At 43.7% G+C, this 22,871-nt stretch overlaps 1 protein-coding gene across 3 annotated transcripts in view; it reads right to left on the bottom strand.

Annotated features, from left to right (window-relative positions):
- Positions 1-3,071: 3,071 nt before the first annotated feature.
- LOC111972353 (volume-regulated anion channel subunit LRRC8C-like) overlaps positions 3,072-22,871 on the bottom strand; it is a 62,365-nt gene continuing 42,565 nt past the window's right edge. For all 3 annotated transcript variants that reach the window (XM_023999375.2, XM_023999374.2, XM_023999376.2), the window contains 5 exons: positions 9,451-9,840; positions 8,695-9,299; positions 8,223-8,544; positions 7,455-7,817; positions 3,072-7,224 (listed from right to left, as the gene is read on the bottom strand). In XM_023999375.2, the coding sequence (XP_023855143.1) occupies positions 6,658-7,224; positions 7,455-7,817; positions 8,223-8,544; positions 8,695-9,299; positions 9,451-9,840 (2,247 nt within the window). In that variant the 3' untranslated portion in view covers positions 3,072-6,657. The remainder of the gene's footprint in view (positions 7,225-7,454; positions 7,818-8,222; positions 8,545-8,694; positions 9,300-9,450; positions 9,841-22,871) is intronic.

Raw genomic sequence — 22,871 nt, 5'->3', positions numbered from 1 at the left:
TCGTTTGACCGCTGACCCATTACAGATGCAGGCAATGATCACTGAGATCTTTGTTTAAAACAGCAGAGGTGTATTTGGAGGGCGAGTTAGTTAGGGAATATCTTTGAGGGTGCCCGTGTTTACGGATTTGGGGTTGTACCTGGTAGGTTCATTGATCATTTGTGTGAGATTGAGGGCATCAAGCTTAGATTGTAGGATGGCCGGGGTGTTAAGCATGTCCCAGTTTAGGTCACCTAGCAGCACGAGCTCATAAGATAGATGGGGGCAATCAATTCACATATGGTATCCAGGGCACAGCTGGGGGCAGAGGGTGGTCTATAGCAAGCGGTAACGGTGAGAGACTTGTTTCTGGAAAGGTGAATTTTTAAAAGTAGAAGCTTGAATTGTTTGGGTACAGACCTGGATATTAAGACAGAACTCTGCAGGCTCTCTCTGCAGTAGATTGCAACACCTCCCCCTTCAGCAGTTCTATCTTTGTGGAAAAATGTTATAGTTCGGGATGGAAATCTCAGGGTTTTTGGTGGTTTTCCTAAGCCAGGATTCAGACACGGCTAAGACATCCGGGTTGGCAGAATGTGCTAAAGCAGTGAATAAAGCAAACTTAGGGAGTAGGCTTCTAATGATAACATGCATGAAACCAAGGCTTTTACAGTTACAGAAGTCAACAAATGAGAGCACCTGGGGAGTAYGAGTGGAGCTAGGCACTGCAGGTCCTGGATTAACCTCTACATCACCAGTGGAACAGAGGAGAAGTAGGATAAGGGTAGGGTTACAGGCTATAAAAACTGGCCGTCTAGCACGTTCGGAACAGAGAGTAAAYGGAGCAGGTTTCTGGGCACGARAGCATAGATTCAAGYCATAYTGTASAGACAKAGGTWWGGTAGGAWGWGAGTACATTGGAGGTAAACCTAGGCATTGAGTAATGAAGAGCGAGATATAGTCTCTAGAGATGTTTAAACCAGGTGATGTCATCGCATATGTGGGAGGTGGAACAACATGGTTGGTTAAGGCATATTGAGCAGGGCTATAGGCTCTACAGTGTAATAAGACTAATCACTAACCAGGACAGTAATGGACAAGGCATATTGATATTAGGGAGAGGCATGCGTAGCCAAGTGATCGTATGGGCCCAGTGAGTGGTTGGGCTGGCTGGGGACACGGCGATTCAGACAGTTAGCAGGCCGGGGCTGGCAAGCTAGCAGTTAGCAGGCCGGGGCTGGCAAGCTAGCAGTTAGCATGCCGTGCGGGCAATGCTAGCAGTTAGCCAGCCGGGGCTGGCAAAGCTAGCAGTTAGCACCCGGGCACTAGGTTCGCTTAGCAAGCTAGCAGTTAGCAGCGGGGCTAGCAAGTCTAGCAGTTAGCAGGCCGGGGATAGCAACGCTAGCAGTTAGCAGGCCGGGATAGCAAGCTAGCAGTTAGCAAGGCCGGGGATAGCAAGCTAGCATAAGGGCCTGAGAGGGACGTCAAATGGGGGGAAAAGTCTGTTTTGCTTTCCTCGTGCGGTGACGTCGATAGACCAGTCATGGAATTAGTAGGGTTCCAAGTAAGCAGAGGGGTCCAAGTCCAATTGGCCAAAATGGGTTATAGTGGTCCAAGAAACTGTCCAGTGGATCAGCTAACAGTGCAATATGCTATAGATAGCTAGCAGGCCGCGGTTAGCAGAATGGGCCTTCAGGGACGTCGCGCCTTGAGGGGCCTGTTGGGATCCTCGGGCAGATTATGTCGGTATTCCAGTCGTGAAAGATCGGCGGGGTTCCGTGCACCGTACCGGCAGTAGAAGGGGTCCGGATATTGTAGCCGAGGAGTGGGCTTCAGGAGTAGCCCAGGAGCCCTAGCCGGGACATGGGTCTAGCCTGGGCTGCCATGATCCAGATGAAAGGGTTCAGAGTTTGCGGTAGGAATCCGGGGATTTYGAGAGAAAAATAGGTCCGATATGCTCTGGTTTGAAACGCGTTATATGAACTGGCAAGAGCTTTCCGAGCTAAAGGTTAGCTGACTGATAGCTGATAGCTAGTTAGCTTCAGTTGAGGTATTCCAGTTCGGAGGTAAATAGAAATACATTAGAAAAAAAACAGATCCATACCACATTGGGTGAGGCGGGTTGCAGGAGAGTATTTTGAAGTAGAGGTTTAGGAAAAATATTTAAAAGAATGTGAAGAAAAATATATAAAAAGATAAACACATGGGACGAGACAAGACAAAGACGTCTGACTGCTACGCCATCTTGGATATAATCATTGCTTTGAGCTCAAAAAGCAATAGTAACAGTATGCAAATCAGGAAGACAAATGAAGGGCTCTTTCAACAATTTGATTCCCTACATTCGCCCCAAAAAATCCATTCAAAAACAGCCTTTCGTTTGCAAACGACCGATAACTACAAAACACCAAATTATGGAATTTTTCTTGGAAAATTGTGTCACATCCATCCAATGGAGTTCCAGACACATGTAGAATATATGCCAAGGTTCATTGAAGCAGTTCTGGCTCGAGGTGGCCCAACTCCCTATTAAGACACTATGTTGGTGTTTATTTGGCCAGTTACCTGTATATGGTAGCATCCCAAATGGAGCACTATTCCCTATATAGTGCACTACTTTTAACCAGAGCACTATGGGCCCAGGTCAAAACTAGTGCACAATATAGGAAATAGGGTGCCATTTGGGATACAGTAGCTCATGTCAGACAGCTCCCTTTACAAGCTGTTACAAAGTGAGGAGAACTTATATCCTGACCTACAGGTTTGCTGAGAAGTGAGACAGTGACTATACAGTATTAGCCTCTGTCACAAGCTTTAACCTCACAGCAAAGCTTGGGCATCCAAGGCTAGTAAAGCATAGACCAAAGTCTGCCCCGTTGATCTAAACAGGTASGATGGGGTGACAGACTATAGTTTCCCTCTAACACTTGAACATGGRTGTATTCAAAGCACATCACTGCCACCTAGGGTGCAACTTTGATTCCACATACAATAACACAGTTTATTTCCTCTGAGGGAAACAAAACTGCAACTGTACATGAAATGGGATGCAACACACTGTACAGGTATAGGATAAGACAGACTACAAAATGTCTCATTTAAAGCAGCTGGTTGTTTTTATTCACCAAGAACCAAACACAGCAAATACAATCCGTTAAAAAAGAATGTACAAAATATATACCTTTTCATCATCTTTCATCACCAGATGTATTCATTGGGGGGGAGGGGGGGGGTACTATTTCGCATTAGACTATAAAGCCCTACATAAATGTAGATACGGTACTGTTTTTATACATTAAGATAGCAGCTGACCATGGCACCTTTGCAGTGATCTACAGCTCTGATAGACATTGCAGTGTAAGGCGTGGACTTTTTTTTACCTCTCTGAGGACCAAAAAGTATAAATCTGTCTATAAGGCATGTGCAAAGTGTTTTGTGGATTGTAATAAAGATACGTTASTTACAACTTGGCAACAATTGTTTTAGCTTGTGTAAGCTGTTGACTAACTGAAACAAGCTAACCTTCCTGATAAATATAGTATTGCCACAGGCTATTGACAGAACAGCTACAGCTGAGTGAGTCCACATTTTACTTATAGACTACACTGTTCTATAAATAACTTTCAACATAATATATAGACTACCTGAGTAGAGAACAGTGGATCAGATTCAATATTTCCTTTTTAGTGTTTCTATAATGTAAAAAAGTAACAGTCATGGGTTGAAATGATTAAACGTGTTTAAACATGACCTGATCAAATGTTGTTTGAGCTTAAAAGGAGCAATCTGCAGTTCAAACAAAGTGGCCAGCCACCACTGATTTGGTAAACAGCAGAGGGATGGAYAATGCAAACACTCAAACTCAAGGACCGAGCTAGCCCATTCAAATAAATAGTGAATGTTAAACATTGTACTGTCTTTCACAAAGCTGTCTGCCACTTGAGGGGATTTTTGCCCAAATGCTCCGTCTAAACGCAAATACACCTCGCACACGATACCATTTTGAAAACATCTGTAAGTTAACGCTCATATAAGCAAGATTTTTTTTTTCAAAAACAAAAAAACAACACGTACTGTACGCAGTTTAGGAAAGCTGCACCCGGCTATATTTTGAGAAACAGGAAATATGGAATGGAATGGTTGAATGGAAATGAAAGCAAAAGGTGAGAGGATGTGTCGTACCCAAGGCGGCATGTGAAAACAGCCGGGTGCAACTTTGCCAAACTACTCACKCTAATATCTTTTGTATTTGAAAGATTCTATCTTGCTTAAATTAAAGTTATATTCCAAAATCGTATAGAAAGGGAGGCGTATTTGCGTTTAGACAGGCACTTAAGGATGAGGCGCTTCAGGATAAAACATTCAATATCTCTGTAAAGAATAGAGATGTAGGACTGGTGAATGGATAATGGTCAACTACTGTGGGGCTGTGGTGAAGGAGCAGACAGAGGCAGKGATAAAGTATATGTGTATTCAGATGAAGCTGGTACATGGCATGGAACAGGTTCAGATTAGTTGAATTACAGCACATGGTTGAGTTAGGTGAACAGTTGTTGCCAGTCTCAACAATTATTGGTACACTACATYACCAAAAGTATGTGGACACCTGCTTGTCAAACATCTCATTCCAAAATCATGGGCATTAATATGGAGTTGGTCKCACATTTGCTATAACRGCCTCCAATCTTCTGGGAAGGCTTTCCACTAGATGTTAGAACATTGCGGTGGGGAATTGCTTCCATTCAGCCACAAGAGCATTAGTGATGTTGGCACTGATGTTGGGCGATTAGGCCTGGCTCAGTCGGAGTTCCAATTCATCCCAAAGGTGTTCGATGGGGTTGAGGTCAGGGCTCTACGCAGGCCAGTCAAGTTCTTCCACACCGATCTCGACAAACCATTTCTGTAAGGACCTCGCTTTGTGCACGGGCGCATTGTCATGTTTAAAGAGGAAAGGGCCTTCCCTAAACTGTTGCCACAAAGTTAGAAGCACAGAATCGTCTAGAATGTCATTGTATGCTGTAACGTTTAGATTTCTCTTCACTGGAACTAAGGGGCATAGTCCGAACCATGAAGAACATCCCAAGACAATTATTCCTTCTCCACCAAACTTTACAGTTGGCACTATGCATTCAGGCTTCTTCTGGCATCCTCCAGACGCAGATTCATACATCAGACTGCCAGATGGCGAAGAATGATTCATCACTCAGAGAACGCATTTCCACTGCTGCAGAGTCCAATGGTGGCGAGCTTTACATGACTCCAGCCGACACTTGGTGACCTTAGGCTTGTGTGCAGTATTGAGTGTTGCAGAGGAAAGATAATGTTTACGTGCTACGCGCTTCAGCACTCCCGTTCTGTCAGCGTGTGTGGCCTAACCACATCGCTGCGGAGCCGTTGTTGCTCCTAGACGTTTCCACTTCACAATAACAGCACTTACAATTGACCGGGGTAGCTCTAGCAGGGCAAAAATTTGACTGACTTGTCGGAAAGGTGGCATCCTATGACTGTGCCATGTTGGAAAGTCACTGAGCTCTTCATTAAGGCCACCTGTCAATGTTTGTCTATGGAGATTGCATGGCTGTGTGCTCAATTTTATACACCTGTCAGCAACAGGTGTGGTTGAAATAGCTGAATCCACTAATTTGAAGGGGTGTCCACATAAATACAGTGTATATATATATATATATATATATACACACACACATACACACACACACACACACACAAAAGGTGTGTATGTATGCATGCATGTATGTATGTATGCATAGTTTATCTACAAAGGAGACAAAGGTACAAATAAGAACAGGTAATAATGTGCATAACTCATTGACTTAATTTGTATGAATTTCAAATGGCAATGAAAATATACAAATGCAACGTAAATGAATAAAGCTTGTACATAAATATAGCAGCAATACAACAAATCGAATGGAAAAGGGGTTGCAATAGCATGTGGCACAGAAGGCCAAAGCTAGAGCAGGCTAGGCTAGCAGGGGCTACATAGCATAGCACATGGCAGGAAAACAATATAAAAAATATAAAAAACGAATGAAAAGTATTCAAGCAGCAATGCAATAGCCATAAAAAGCAGGCCTTAATTAGCATAACATAAGCAACATGCAGAAAAGGTGCAACGAGTGATTAACATGTCAACTAGCAACTACATGTAACAGAAGAAAACAGATATGTTTGTGCTATCCTTCCATTCCTTGCCACTCCATGTCATGCCAAACCTTGTGTGGCATATGGCAGGGTATAAGGAGTCAAATGTTAGCCTGGGTACAAGTACACCGTGCATGTGACTAATCCTATTGTTAAGAACCATTTAATTACAACACAATGCCATGTTCCCTTCTGTCATGAAGTAAGACTTCGACATAATACTAAAAACATTCACCCATGATTATCACATCTGCCCCCTATAACAAACTTAGGGTACAGTGCTTAGATTTTGATCGTGATGTGTAATACAGTAAAATCGACCCTTTTGGTTGACTACGATTGCCAGACAGGCTTTTTCTTTTTGAACAGTCAAGTAAGTTGGCTTGTCCGAGCCAGAATAACCCATTGGCTCCTGTCCTATCACTTTTTTATATAGTTTAATGCAGCTTGAAGTATACCCCCTGGGCGGGACGCTAGTRTATCGCAGGGCCTTTTGCACAGATACTGTAAGACATTTCACTCAGTCTTCATTTTGTCTCTGATTTCCGATGGCAAGGTTTCAAACAGAGCGTCTTCCACCATTAGGCCACTGCGCTTCAATGCCCGGCAGAACCCAAGCTCTGGAGGCAGGAGTTCAAAATGGTTGCCCTTCAGTTCCAGGTGTGTCAATAGAACCAGGTATGAGATCTTTGGTGAGAGCAATGACAGCGTATTCTTGGCCAGCTTGAGGGTTGTGAGCTTCTTGCAAAAGAACAGCTCGTCTGGGAGGTTCTCAATCTTGTTGCATGTGACAGAGAAGTACTGAAGACTCTGTAGGACACCAATCTCCGGCGGAATAAACCGGATGTCGTTGTTGGACAGGTCCAGGTAACGAAGCTTGTTGCATAAGAAGAGGTGCGAGGGCAAGATCTCGATCTTGTTGTGACTGAAGTAGAGGCGCTCCAGGCTGCCCAGCTTCTTGATGTGTTCTGGGATGTAGCAGATACTGTTGTGCCAGAGTTTCAGGCACGTCAGCTTGCGGAGGTGCTGGCAGCTGACTATCTCCTCGATGGAGTGCAGGTTGTTTTCTTTCAGGTCCAACTCCTGTAGAGTTAGAACATTTTATTTTAAGTATAACACCACAATATTACAGGAATTGGKAATACATATTGCATATTTGAGGTCAAGAAAACCACCCAGAACAGGGTTCGCTGGAATTTCACCATTGAAGCTCTTTTCTCCACTAGGAGCTGAAAGGAATAACTCCTTACATATTTAAAAACCACATTGTAGACCACTCAGATAGCAGGCAGTCAAAGTAATGCATATCATACCTGTAGGTTCGTGAGGCTGAAGACAGCATGTGGGATGCGTTCCAGGTCACAGTGCACCAGCTCCAGTTCAGTCAGGTTCACCATCTTCTTCAGATTGTTGAGCATCACCAGCTTAGTGCCGTCGTTGTAGACATACAGCCTCTGCAGGTGGCTGGACACGTCCACAATGGACTGGGGGATCTTTGTAAAGTTACTTTTGAGTGACAGGGTCTTCAGATTCTTCAGCTCCCTCAGGGACTCCAGAACCACATTTTTAGAAGCGTCAGGACTCAGTGAGCCAATGAGGTAGAGCTCCTCTAGATTCCGCAGGTGGTACAGCCAATGAGGCAGCTCTCTGCTGTCATCAAACTTCACCCTGAGCACCTTAGATAAACAAAAAGATAAAATGCAACAATTTCAAATATTTTACTTAGTTACAGTTCATAGAAGGAAATCAGTCAATTTAAATAAATTGGCCCTAATTTATGGATTTCACATGACTGGGCAAGGGCGCAGCCATGAGTGGGCCTTGGAGGTCAATTTAATTTGTCTCCACCCACTGGGGAGCCAGGCCCAGCCGATCAGAATTAATTTTCCCACAAAAGGGTTTTATTACATACAGAACTACTCCACCTATTAATCCCGGAGGAGGAAATTTAATGTCAATAACAAATACGGACAAAATACACATACTGTACGAGACAAAAACCCAATACAACGCCAGGAGGAATAAAAATAAATATCCGATACYAAAAGACTATGAGAATAGCACATGGTAGAATAGCATACCTTGAGGTTCTCCTTGAGGAAGGAGGTGGCTGTGGCGTGAATCTTTAAATAACACTGATACAGAGAAAGCTCCTGAAGGTCTTCAAGCTGGGCGATGGAGGCTGGGATGGTTACGTTGTTGATGATCTCCAGCTTCAGGGACTGGAGCTCTGTCACCTCAAAGATGGTGTCTGGAAGCCCAGACAGCATGAAGAGCTGCAGCTCCAGTCTGTTGTTGTGGTTGGTCATCAGTCTCTGACGCAGCTTCTCRGGCGTCCACTCATGGTTCAGGTTCAGCTGTTTTAGTTTGTTTTCACTGACCTCCGATAGGAACACTGCGAATCTGAGAACAAGAGAGAGAAAGAGAGAAGTCGTCAAAGATGACTTTATTGTCCAAGGATGGGCAAAGGAAACTTTTACAATTGGAGGCATTGCATACTTATCAATAGCAATGAAGAGCTAAATTACTTTTACAATTACAAAGACAACGCACCTCTTGGAGTATAGTGGGTCATACTGGTCGATCATGTGCAGCATGAAGGCAAAGTCATTCTTCACGTCTGGGATGTCATCGATTCCCGTTTCCTGCCGTACGTATTCAAAGGAGTACTCCTTCAGKGAGCGGTAGAAGAGCCAGTAGGAWGTGTAGAGGCAGGTGATTCCATACACAGCCACGAAGCATAAGTAACAGTATGACAGCTTGGAGAACAGGTGGGCCATGGTGTGATTACAGGAGAAATGCTTATATCCCGTCATGTCCTGCATGTCCACATTGCACTTCACTGTGATCTGCACCTCAGAGACCAACGCACTGTTATATGCGATGATGAGGAGGAACTTCATCACTTTGAGAACAGTTTGGCGAACATACATAATATAGAGGATGTCCCCCTCCTCAACATGCAGGCGGAACTTCTTCACCTTCTCAAACAGAGCTTTGGCTTGCTCTCCTTCCTTCTTTTCCAGGGCACTAGCTGTGGGCTTGTCCACGACAATCTTCTCTGGGATGGATTTGAGGGACTGGGTCTTCTCCAGGTTGTCCAGGTTCCCCTCTACAGACACGTTGAGGATCGCTCTGCTGGCACTGCACTTCTTATCCTTGAATGAATGAATGAATGCACTTTATTTGACATATTTAAAATGTATACAGTACAATATAGGTTAGGTTTCTCGGACGAAGATTGAGCTTAGTCCTGGACAACAACAAAAAATGATTTCATGCATGTACACACACATATACAAACAATACCTTCTCCTCTGGGTTCTCTCCAGACACTTCAGACAGAGCTCTGGTAGTCCAGGGGGAGTCAAAGCACTTTCCCAAGATGGAGATGAAATGTTCTATTTTAGAGCTGGAGCCTGGGAACTTGAACCAGAAGTTGCTACACACCATGAAGATCAGGGTGTGTATGAGGACCAGGTAAGGGAAGTACTTGGCGTACCAGTGCAGAGCCTTCTCGTAGCACATCTGGTTGATGAAGCTGTACTGCTGGAGGTCCAGGTTGGTTTTCAGGCCCATCATCTCGTGCACGTCCTGTGGCACAGCGGGTGAGACCAGCTCGGTTTTATTTGGTAAGAGTATTGTTTGGTTCGGCATGGACATTCTCTGGGGAAGGCAGATGATTTTGTCCTGCATCACCTGAAATAAAACAAAGAACAAATAAGCAAGCACGCAAGATCGAAACTAGTCTGTTACAGTGATAATAGAAAGAGGGGAATATCTGTCTCATTTCCTGCACTGACTTCGCTGGTAGAGATGTGACTCACAAAGGAAATAACCAGTTAATGTTTTAACTACCGCAGACTGAAGAGGGAGACAGACTCCCTAATGCAATACTGTACCACCAAATGATTTGTTATGCTTACACCCGCTATTGCACCTTTTAAAACAATATTTGTTTTACTATTCATATAGTACTTACAACACTACAAGTATTTTTCTTTATTGAAATCAAAGATGAATCATTGATCCAAACAAAAAATGATAATTTTTCCTTCAGCTTCGTAAAGATGTACTTGTCTCGCTATGATCCAGACTAGTGACTTAAACCACATGGTATTTAGGCTATGGGCCAGAGGAAATTACTCTTGGGGTTGTGTTGCAGCAGTACAGGGCAGAACAGGAGATATGCAAAAAGTCAAACCTGCTACGGGAGAGATTGAAATGTACACAATAGTTACCTGGAGGAAAATGGGAGGGTCATGCTTTGCAATTTCAGTCAGGGGGAGGGTCAGTATATTTTTAAGAACAAGTCCGGGGAAGGGTCATGTAATTTGTATTTWATGACATTGAAATATTTCAATTTAGACTTAGTTGCTTATTTGTAGASCCGCATGGAATCCGCGCACGCAGAATTCTGACGAAAAGTCGCATAATTCCAAATAGAATGCATAGGATTCTAAAGGTACAAATAAGCTGCCAGCTGAAAGCAAAGTTAAATAAAATTGACTTGAAAAAAAATATATATATATATATATATCCTTTGGTTTTCACTGATGTATTTCAATTAGAGGTCGACCGATTATGATTTTTCAACGCCGATACCAATTATTGGAGGACCAAAAAAGCCGATACCGATTAATCAGCCAAGTTATTATTTTTTTTGTTTGTAATAATGACAATTACAACAATACTGAATGAACACTTATTTTTAAACTTAATATAATTCATAAATAAAATCAATTTAGCCTCAAATAAATATGAAACATGTTCAATTTGGTTTAAATAATGCGTGTTGGAGAAGAAAGTAAAAGTGCAATATGTGCCATGTAAGAAAGCTAACATTTAAGTTCCTTGCGCAGAACATGAAAGCTGGTGGTTCCTTCTAACATGATCTTCAATATTCCCAGGTAAGAAGTTTTAGGTTGTAGTTTAGGAATTATAGGACTATTCTTCTCTATACGATTTGTATTTCATATACCTTTGACTATTGGATGTTCTTATAGGCACTTTAGTATTGCCAGTGTAACAGTATAGCTTCCATCCCTTCCTCGCCGCTACCTGGGCTCGAACCAGGAACACACATCGACAACAGCCACCCCGAGCAGCGTTACCCATGCAGAGCAAGGGGAACAACTATTCCAAGTCTCAGAGGCAGTGACGTTTTGAAACCTTTTAGCGCAGGCACCCCGCTAACTAGCTAGCCATTTCACATCGGTTACACCAGCCTAATCTCGGGAGTTGATAGGCTTGAATTCATAAACAGCAGAGCTGCTGGCAACAACCACGAAAGTGCTGTTGAATGAATGCTTACGAGCCTGCTAGTGCTACCTACCTCGCTCAGTCAGACTGCTCTATCAAATCATAGACTTAATTATAACACACAGAAATACGAGCCTTAGGTCATTAATATGGTCGAATCCGGAAACTATCATCTCGAAACAAAACGTTTATTCTTTCAGTGAAATACGGAACCGTTCCGATATTTTATCTAACGGGTGGCATAATTACGTAATGCTAAAGGCAATATCGTTCGGCAAATTAGTTCGCACGAGCCAGGCCGGCCCAAACTGTTGCATATACCCTGACTCTGCGTGCAATCAACGCAAGAGAAGTGACACAATTTCACCTGGTTAATATTGCCTGCTAACCTGGATTTATTTGAGCTAAATATGCAGGTTAAAAATATATACTTCGTGTATTAATTTTAAGAAAGGCATTGATTTTTATGGTTAGGTACACGTTGAGCAACGACAGTCCTTTTCGCGAATGCGCACGCATCGATTATATGCAACGCAGGACACGCATACTAGATAAATTAGTTAATATCATCACCATGTGTAGTTATAACTAGTGATAATGATTGATTGATTGTTTTTTATAGATAAGTTTAATGCTAGCTATCAACTTACCTTGGCTTCTTACTGCTTTTGCGTAACAGGCTTCCTCGTGAGGCAGGTGGTTAGAGCGTTGAGCCAGTTAACCGTAAGGTTGCAAGATTGAATCCCTGAGCTTGACAAGGTAAAATCTGTCATGCCCTGAACAAGGCAGTTAACCACCCGTTCCTAGGCCTCATTGAAAATAAGAATGTGTTCCTTAACTGACTTGCCTAGTTAAATAAAGGTGTTATAATAAAACTAGGCAAATCAAACATCCAAAATTACCGATTTCCGATTGTTTGAAAACTTGAAATCGGCCATTCCGATTAATCGGTCGACCTCTAATTTCAATCACCGAAAAATGTAGCCAGAGGTGTAGCCCACTCTCCCCACTGTAGCCCCTCCCCWGTGTGAGTGAGAAGWGCAGGATGCAGACASCTCCGTGAATGAATGACAGCTGTCTGAGGGGAGAAATATTTAACAAAAATGCCTAGATTTACAGCAGAGGAGCTGAGGAGTAAACAGTTGGTGACCAGAATAACAYCCAGGGACAGGGAGTTTCCAGCTGAACTGTACGAGGATGCAGACTTTTCTGGAAAGTCTGTCAGCATTTAATGGACTAAATATGCTTCTAACTGCGGTGGAGCACAAGCGGTCACACCGACACAAAAATAGGAGGGTTAGTGGGCCAGGTAAACGTTGATGCTTTAGCTAGCTACATATATATTAACTAGCTAAGAGGTTTGTTCTAGTTAGCTAATATKTTTTCTTGACCATTKCATTTGTCTGTATCTTCACAGTGGCAAGTTAGCTAGCTAGTTAACGTTAGCCTGGCAAGCTTCCCAAGTTACTCCAGCTACAACACTTTATTTAGGCTAGCTAGCTCACTTAGCTCCACCACATCACTTTGGCTATCAAAAACAAGAGACAAGTTAGAGAAAAAAAAAAAACAAAAAAAAAAAATAAAACTCTAGACCACCTGTACTCCACAAAGAGACACATAAAAAGCTCTCCCCCCTACATTTGGCAAATCTGACCATAGTTCTATCCTCCTGATTCCTGCTTACAAGCAAAAACTAAAGCAGGAAGTACCAATGACTCTGTCAATAAAAGTAGTCAGAAGATGCAGATGCTGCAGGACTGTTTTGCCAGCACAGACTGGAATATATGTTCCAGGATTCATCCAATGGCATTGAGGAGTATACCACCTCAGTCACCGGGTTCATCAATAAGTGCATCAACGATGTCATCCCCACATTGACCGGGTGTACAAATCCCAACCAGAAGCCAAGGATTACAGGCAACATCTGCACCGGAATAAAGCTGCCGCTTTCAAGGAGCGGACGCTTATAAGAAATCCCACAAGCCATAAGACTGCTGAAATGTTTATTATTATTTTTTTGCCAACAATACTATTTACATTGACACCCCCCGCTTTGTTTTTACACTGCTGCTACCCACTGTTTATTATCTATACATAGTCACTTCACCCCTACCTACATGTACAAATTACCTCGACAAACCTGTACCCCACACACTGACTCCGTACCAATACCCCCTATATATAGCCTCGTTATTGTTTTGTTTCTTCTTTAATTTAGTAAATATTTTCTTAACCAACAATGCAGTTCAAGAAATAGCGTTAAGGGCTTGTAAGTAAGCACTTCACAGTAAGGTCTACATCTGTTGTATTCAGCGCATGTGACGAATAAAATTAGATTAAAAAATTGTTACCGCAGATAAGAATTCCGCAGATTCCATTTGGGTTTGCTTATTAGGAGATACACTACCGTTCAAAAGTTTGAGGTCACTTAGAAATGATTGTTTTTAAGAAAATGTGCTTTTTGTCCTTTAAAAATAACATCAAATTGATCAGAAATACAGTGTAGACATTGTTAATGTTTTAAATGACTATTGTAGCTGGAAAAAGCTGATATTTWATGGAATATCTACATAGTTGTACAGACGCCCATTATCAGAAACCATCACTCCTGTGTTCCAATGGCACGTTGTGTTAGCTAATCCAAGTTTATCATTTTAAAAGGCTAATTGATCATTAGAAAACCCTTCTGCAATTATGTTAGCACAGCTGAAAACTGTCTAATTAAAGAAGCAATAAAACTGGCCTTCTTTAGACTAGTTGAGTATCTGGTGAATCAGCATTTGTGGGTTCGATTACAGGCTCAAAATGGCCTGAAACAAAGCACTTTCTTCTGCAACTCGTCAGTCTATTCTTGTTCTGAGAAATGAAGGCTATTTCATGTGAGAAATTGCCAGGAAACTGAAGATCTCATACAATGCTGTGTACTCCCTTCACAGAACAGAGCAAACTGGCCGTAACCAGAATAGAAAGAGGAGTGGGAGGCCCCGGGGCACAACTGAGCAAAGGGACAAGTAAACTAGAGTGTCTAGTTTGAGAAACAGACGCATCACAAGTCCTCAACTGGCAGCTTCATTAAATAGTACCCGCAAAATACCTGTCTCAGTCAACAGAGAAGAGGCGACTCCAGGATGCTGGCCTTCTAGGCAGAGTTCCTCTGTCCAGTGTGTGTTCTTTTGCCCATCTTAATCTTTCATTTTTATTGGTCAGTCAGATATGGCTTTTTCTTTGCAACTCTGCCTAGAAGGCCAGTATCCCGGAGTCACCTCTTCACTGTTGACATTAAGACTGGTGTTTTGCGGGTACTATTTAATGAAGCTGCCAATTGAGGACTTGTGATGCGTCTGTTTCTCAAACTACAGTCATGGCCAAAAGTTGAGAATGACACAAATATTAATTTTCACAAAGCCTGCTGCATCAGTGTCTTTAGATATTTTTGTCAGGTGTTACTATGGAATACTGAAGTATAATTTCAAGCATTTCATAAGTGTCAAAGGRTTTTATTGACAATTACATGAAGTTGATGCAATGAGTCAATATTTGCAGTGTTCAAGACCACTGCAATCCGCCCTGGCATGCTGTCAATTAACTTCTGGGCCACATCCTGACTGATGGCAGCCCATTCTTGCATAATCAATGCTTGGAGTTTGTGGGTTGTTGTTTGTCCACCCGCCTCTTAAGGATTGACCACAAGTTAATGGAATTAAGGTCTGGGGAGTTTCTTGGACATGGACCCAAAATATCAATGTTTTGTTCCTCGAGCCACATAGTTGTCACTTTTGCCTTATGGCAAGGTGCTCCATCATGCTGGAAAAAGGCATTGTTCGTCACCAAACTGTTCCTGGATGGTTGGGAGAAGTTGCTCTCGGAGGATGTGTTGGTACCATTCTTTATTCATGGCTGTGTTCTTAGGCAAAATTGTGAGTGAGCCCACTCCCTTGGCTGAGAAGCAACTCCACACATTAATGGTCTCAGGATGCTTTACTGTTGGCATGACACAGGACTGATGGTAGCGCTCACCTCGTCTTCTCCGGACAAGCTTTTTCCCGGATGCCCCAAACAATCGGAAAGGGGATTCATCAGAGAAAATTACTTTACCCCAGTCCTCAGCAGTCCAATCCCTGTACCTTTTGCAGAAAATCAGTCTTCCCTGATGTCTTTTCCTGAGAAGGAAGTGGCTTCGTCTTGCTCCTTCTTGACACAGGTCCATCCCCCAAAAAGTCTATGCCTCAGTGTGCGTGCAGATTGCTACTCCACGCCTGCCTGCTGCCAGTTCGGCTTGAGCAATCTGTCTGGTGTGTCCAGATCCGCAGCTTAAAACAACTTCTAGGAAGACGGTCCTGGCGCTGGCTGGGACTTTCTTTGGCACTACCCCTCCGCCCATACGACTCCCCCTTCTTCACAACGAATGAATGCCTCTCCTTGAAGTTCTGATATCCAATAAAATGTTTGATTTAGGTTGCAACTTGCCCGTTGAGAAGCCCCATATTCTAGATGCAAAGCCAATGATGACCATGTTGTTCCCTTGCAGTATCCACTGTGTTGACAGGGAAAGAACAGCATAGAGCTCCATAGCACCACCCTCCTTTTGAAGCTCCAGCTGTTATTTGAACTCATCAGCATGACCCAGAGGTGAATCTCCAGCCTCTTGTCCCGTCAACACTTCACCACCTGCTGTACGAGAGAAATCACTGGACATGCCAGCTGGTCCTGTTTGTGCAAGCTTGAATGCAGGGAAATGTTTTTTGCGGAGCATTCAGTTCATTGCATTCCGTTAATTGCATCGGCAAACCAGGGGACTTGCAATTAATTGCAATCATCTAGATCTCACTCTTCATAACATTCTGGAGTACATGCACATTGCCATCACTACAACCTGAATCGCAGCAGACTACGAAAAATATTAATAGTTTGTGTCATTCTCGATAGACATTCTGTGCCACGACGTGAGACAGTAATTGACTTGTCCCTTTCTCATTGTGCTGCGGGCCTCCCACTCCTTCGTATTCTGGTACGGAACAGTAGTGCTTCTTTCTGTAAAGGGAGTTATACACAGCACGTCATGTACGAGATCTTCAGTTTCCTCACATGAATAGCTAATCTCATCCTCTGACGCCTACGTAGAATATTCAAACCTTTTTAAGTCAGCCGTTTCCAGCTACAATAGTAATTTTCAACATTAACAATGTCTACACTGTATTTCTGATCAATGATGTTATTTTAATGGACGAAAACAAAGTGCTTTTCTTTCAAAAACAAGGACATTTCTAAGTGACCCCAAACTTTTGAATGGTAGTGTATATAGTACCAGTCAAACYTTGACACTCATTCCAGGGTTTTTCTTAATGTTTTACTATTTTCTACATTGTAGAATAATAGTAGGCATCAAAACTATGAAAACACATATGGAATCATGTATTAACCAAAAAAGTTACATCAAAATAGGTTTTATAATTTAAGATTCGTCAAAGTAGCCACCCTTTGCCTTGATGACAGCTTTGCACTCTTGGCATTCTCTCAATGAGCTTTATGAGGTAGCCCCCTGGAATGCATTTCAATTAACATGTGTGCCTTGTTAAAAGTTCATTTGTGGAATTTCTTACCTTCTTAATGCGTTTGAGCCAATCAGTTGTGTTGTGACAAGGTAGGCGTGGTATACAGAAAATAGCTTTACTTTGTAAAAGACCAAGTCCATATTATGGCAAGACCAGCTCAAATTAATTTTACCTTCATTTATTTACAATGACAGCCTAGGAACAGTGGGTTAACTGCCTGTTCAGGGGCAGAACGACAGATTTGTACCTTGTCAGCCAAGGGATTAGAACTTGCAACCTTTCAGTTARTAGTCCAACGCTCTAACCACTAGGCTACCCTGCCGCCCCAAATAAGAAAAGAGAAATGACATGAAGGTCAGTCAATCCGGAAAATGTCGAGAACTTTAAATGTTTCTTCAAGTTCAGTCGCAGATACAATCACGCTTTATGATGAAACTGGCTCTTTTTTTCTTTTTTTTTTTTCTTCACCTTTATTTAACCAGGTAGGCTAGTTGAGAACAAGTTCTCATTTGCAACTGCGACCTGGCCAAGATAAAGCATAGCAGTGTGAACAGACAACAACACAGAGTTACACATGGAGTAAACAATAAACAAGTCAATAACATGCGTAGAAAAAAGAGAATCTATATACAATGTGTGCAAAAGGCATGAGAGGTAGCAATAAATCGAATAATTACAATTTTAGCAGATTAACACGAGTGAAAAATCATCAGATGTCAGTGGCAAGTAGAGATACTGGTGTGCAAAAGAGCAGAAAAGTAAATAAATGAAAGCAGTATGGGGGGGTGAGGTAGGTAAATTGGGTGGGCTATATACCGATGGACTATGTACAGCTGCAGCGATCGGTTAGCTGCTCGGATAGCAGATGTTTAAAGTTGTTGAGGGAGATAAAAGTCTCCAACTTCAGAGATTTTTGCAATTCGTTTCCAGTCGCAGGCATCAGAGAACTGGAAGAAAGGCCCCAAATGAGGTTTTGGCTTTAGGGATGATCAGTGAGATACACCTGCTGGAGCGCGTGCTACGGGTCGGTGTAGCCATCGTGACCAGTGAACTGAGATAAGGCTATGCTAGGTAAAGTGCTCCTTGTAGATGACCTGGAGCCAGTGGGTCTGACGACGAACATGTAGCGAGGGCCAGCCGACTAGGGCATACAGGTCGCAGTGGTGGGTCGTATAAAGGTGCTTTAGTAACCAAAACGGATGGCACTGTGATAAACTGCATCAGTTTGCTGAGTAGAGTATTGGAAGCTATTTTGTAGATGACATCGCCGAAGTCGAGGATCGTAGGATAGTCAGTTTACTAGGTAAGTTTGGCGGCGTGAGTGAAGGAGGCTTTGTTGCGAAATAGAAAGCCGACTCTAGATTTGATTTTGGATTGGAGATGTTTGATATGAGTCTGGAAGGAGAGTTTGCAGTCTAGCCAGACACCTAGTACTTATAGATGTCCACATATTCTAGTCGGAACCGTCCAGGTGGTGATGCTAGTCGGGCGTGCGGGTGCAGGCAGCGAACGGTTGAAAAGCATGCATTTGGTTTTTACTAGCGTTTAAGAGCAGTTGGAGGCCACGGAAGGAGTTTGTATGGCATTGAAGCTCGTTGGAGGTTAGATAGCACAGTGTCCAAGGAAGGGCCAGAAGTATACAGAATGGTGTCGTCTGCGTAGAGGTGGATCAGGGAATCGCCCGCAGCAAAGCAACATCATGTATTATACAGAGAAAAGAGTCGGCCCGAGAATTGAACCCTGTGGTACCCCCATAGAGACTGCCAGAGGACCGGACAACATGCCCTCCGATTTGACACACTGAACTCTGTCTGCAAAGTAGTTGGTGAACCAGGCAAGGCAGTCATTAGAAAAACCGAGGCTACTGAGTCTGCCGATAAGAAAATGGTGATTGACAGAGTCGAAAGCCTTGGCCAGGTCGATGAAGACGGGCGACAGTACTGTCTTGTATCGATGCCGGTTATGATATTCGTTTAGTACCTTGAGCTGGCGTAGGTGCACCCGTGACCGGCTCGGAAACCGGATTGCATAGCGGAGAAGGTATGGTGGGATTCGAGATGGTCAGTTGATCGTTTGTTGACTTGGCTTTCGAAGACCTTAGATAGGCAGGGCAGGATGGATATAGGCTGTAACAGTTTGGGTCCAGGGTGTCTCCCCCTTTGAAGAGGGGGATGACCGCGGCAGCTTTCCATCCTTGGGGATCTCAGATGATACGAAGGAGAGGTTGAACAGGCTGGTAATAGGGGGTGCGACAATGGCGGCGACAGTTTCAGAAATAGGGGGTCCAGATTGTCAAGCCCAGCTGATTTGTATGGGTCCAGGTTTTCCAGCTCTTTCAGAACATCTGCTATCTGATTTGGGTAAAGGAGAAGCTGGGGAGGCTTGGGCGAGTAGCAGCGGAGGGGACGGGGCTGTTGGCCAAGGTTGGAGTCGCCAGGAGGAACATGGCCAGCCTTGAGAAATGCTTGTTGAAGTCTTCGATTATCACGGATTTATCGGTGGTGACCGTGTTACCTAGCCTCAGTGCAGTGGGCAGCTGGGAGGAGGTGCTCTTGTTCTCCATGGACTTTACAGTATCCAGAACTTTTTGGAGTTAGAGCTACAGGATGCAAATTTCTGCTTGAAAAAGCTGGCCTTTGCTTTCCTGACTGACTGCGTGTATTGGTTCCTGACTTCCCTGAACAGTTGCATATCGCGGGGGCTCTTCGATGCTATTGCAGTTCGCCACAGGATGTTTTTGTGCTGGTCGAGGCAGTCAGGTCTGGAGTGAACCAAGGGCTATATCTGTTCTTAGTTCTGCATTTTTGAACGGAGCATGCTTGTCTACTATGGTGAGGAGGTAACTTTAAAGAATGCAAGGCATCCTCAACTGACGGGATGAGGTCAATATCCTTCCAGGGTACCCGGGCCAGGTCGATTAGAAAGGCCTGCTCGCAGAAGTGTTTTAGGGAGCGTTTAACAGTGATGAGGGGTGGTCGTTTGACCGCAGACCCGTAGTTGATACAGGCAATGAGGCAGTGATCGCTGAGATCTTGATTGAAGACAGCAGAGGTGTATTTGGAGGGCAAGTTGGTCAGGATAATGTCTATTAGGGTGCCCATGTTTACGGATTTAGGGTTGTACCTGGTGGGTTCCTTGATGATTTGTGTAAGATTGAGGGCATCTAGCTTAGATTGTAGGACTGCCGGGGTGTTAAGCATATCCCAGTTTAGGTCACCTAACAGAACAAACTCTGAAGCTAGATGGGGAGCGATCAATTCACAGATGGTGTCCAGGGCACAGCTGGGAGCTGAGGGGGGTCGTAGCAGCGGCAACAGTGAGAACTTATTTCTGGAGAGATTAATTTTTAAAATTAGAAGTTCGAACTGTTTGGCATAGACCTGGAAAATGACAGAACTTTGCAGGCTATCTCTGCAGTAGATTGCAACTCCTTCCCCTTTGGCAGTTCTATCTTGACGGAAGTGTTATAGTTTGTATGGAAATCTCAGAATTGTTGGTGGCCTTCCTAAACAGGATTCAGACACGGCAAGGACATCAGGGTTGGCAGAGTGTGCTAAAGCGGTGAGTAAGACAAACTTAGGGAGGAGGCTTCTGATGTTGACATGCATGAGGCCAAGGCTTTTTCGATCACAGAAGTCAACAAATGAGGTGCCTGGGGACATGCAGGGCCTGGGTTTACCTCCACATCACCCGAGGAACAGAGGAGTAGTAGGATGAGGGTGCGGCTAAAGGCTATCAAAACTGGTCGCCTAGAGCGTTGGGACAAGGAATAAAAGGAGCAGATTTATGGCCGTGGTAGAATAGATCTTGGGCATAATGTGCAGACAGGGTATGGTGGGGCACGGGTACAGCGGAGGCAAGCCCAGGCACTGGTGATGATAAGAGAGGTTGTATCTCTGGACATGCTGGTCTCAATGGGTGAGGTCACCGCATGTGTGGAGTGGACAAAGGAGGTATCAGAGGTACGGAGAGTGAACTACGGGTCCATTGCAAACCAAAACAATGATAACTAGCCTGAACAACAGTATACAAGGCTATTGATATTTGAGAGAGACATACAGTGAGGCATAAAGTGATTGCAGGTCTTGATTGGGAGAGCTAGCTAAAACAACAGGTGAGATAACAGCAGTAGTCAGCTAACACAGCAACAGCAGGTAAAATGGCGACGACTAGGCAGAGAGGGTCGGATTAACTACACACAGAGCCTGAGTTAAAACACAGAGCCGACAGATAAAACACAAATAAACAGAATGGAGTACCGTGAATTAATGGACAGTCCGGCAGGCATCAGCTATGTAGCCAAGTGATCATAGTGTCCAGGGGGCAGCTGTAGATGGAGCAGGGAGGCCGCCACTAAGCTAGCACGCGTGTTTTAAAGTTAGTAGCCGGGGGTGGTCTGCTCAGACGGAGGGGTCTGCTCAGACGGAGGCCGGTTGAGGCACAGCGGATGGGTATACGTCTGCAGACCAGACGTGGTCGTGTCGACAGAGAATTCAAGCCGAATGGCGATGGCGAAAGAGAGGTTGTGATTGTAGAATTGTGTTTGCTAACTGATGCTAGCTTCGTGGCAGTGGCGCTAGCTGCAAGCTAGCTTGAGGATCAGAAGTAGTGGCTCAGGGATTACGGAATCCGGCGTTGTGTCGAGAGACAGTCCGATGCTGGTAAATTGGTGAGTATATCCAGGCTAATAACAGGGCTGGGTCTGTTGTAACGGTTTTGACTTGAGGTTATTTATAGGTGCCAGGTAGGTTGTGCCTACCAGAGAAAGCATGGGTTTCTCCCTTTTAGTTTGGGAGGAATGAGTCCCATCTGGTCGTCAAGTCACACCAATACAAAGAACTTATGTAAAAGTCAGGATGGAAATATACTTTTCATAAACCCCTTAAAACATTGGAAAGAACTTAAAACAAGTGTATTCTTTTGCGTGGTTGTATTAACAACATAAATGATCACACACACCCACACACAACAATATAACAAATCAATGCACTTATGTTCATTTAGAAATGTCCTGTACCTCGGGCATAAAAAGAGTCCAGCCCGGTAAATAAGTTCAGTGACTCAAGTGACCTTAGTCACGCAACGTTTGTCCGTAGCATAAACCCAGTATATTCATACACTCAAAATAACACTTATTTTGCAACACAACTAGAAAGCGTATCAAAGATAAATCACAGTATACATTACCCCAAACAAATGAAATACCGTGTACAAAAAGTTGTAGTCAGTCGGTCAGTCAGACAATCCGCCAACAGATCTCCAGCGGAGAAAAGGCCACGAAAACCAACGGAGAGTTGTAGTCCACAGACGCACAGAGTAGATCCAATCCTGGGTAAACTCGCTTTAAGGCTACAAAACACACATGAACTGAAGGTAGTACACATCCTCATTCATGTCTCGATCACAACTTCACCTTTGCGCAGCTGATGCTGGCTATTTAATTGGGAATTAAAGGGGAAGCGCCCTATTAGAAGGAGAAGCACTGAGACGGTTCAGAAATATTCAGGGCCGTCACACTGTGCAGAAGGTAAAAGCTGCTAGCAGCGGTTWAAAATGGCTAAGTAGCTTGTAGCTGATTAGCTGYTTAGCTACTGGGGGTTCTTGAATGTGTTCCAAAGTTAAAAAATAATAGCGATTCCGTATCACATTGGGTGAGGTAGGTTACCGGAAGGTATAATCGAGTTAAAAATCGAAAAGATAGATTTTTTTTTTTAATATATACAAGAAATACGAAAAAAATACAAATGTACACGAGAGGACTGAACAAACACGTCTACACTGCTACGCCATCTTGGATATTGAATGAGGATCGCCACAGGAAACGAAGACCGAGTTAACTCTGCTGCAGAGGATGAATTATTTCGAGTTGCCAGCCTCAGACATTGCACCCCAAATAAATGCTTCACAGAGTTCAAG

This window comes from Salvelinus sp. IW2-2015, linkage group LG13 (genome assembly GCF_002910315.2).
Source record: "Salvelinus sp. IW2-2015 linkage group LG13, ASM291031v2, whole genome shotgun sequence".
Taxonomy (NCBI): domain Eukaryota; kingdom Metazoa; phylum Chordata; class Actinopteri; order Salmoniformes; family Salmonidae; genus Salvelinus; species Salvelinus sp. IW2-2015.
The sequence above is the reverse complement of the archived record's forward strand: the minus strand, read 5'-3'. Positions and strand labels throughout refer to the sequence as shown.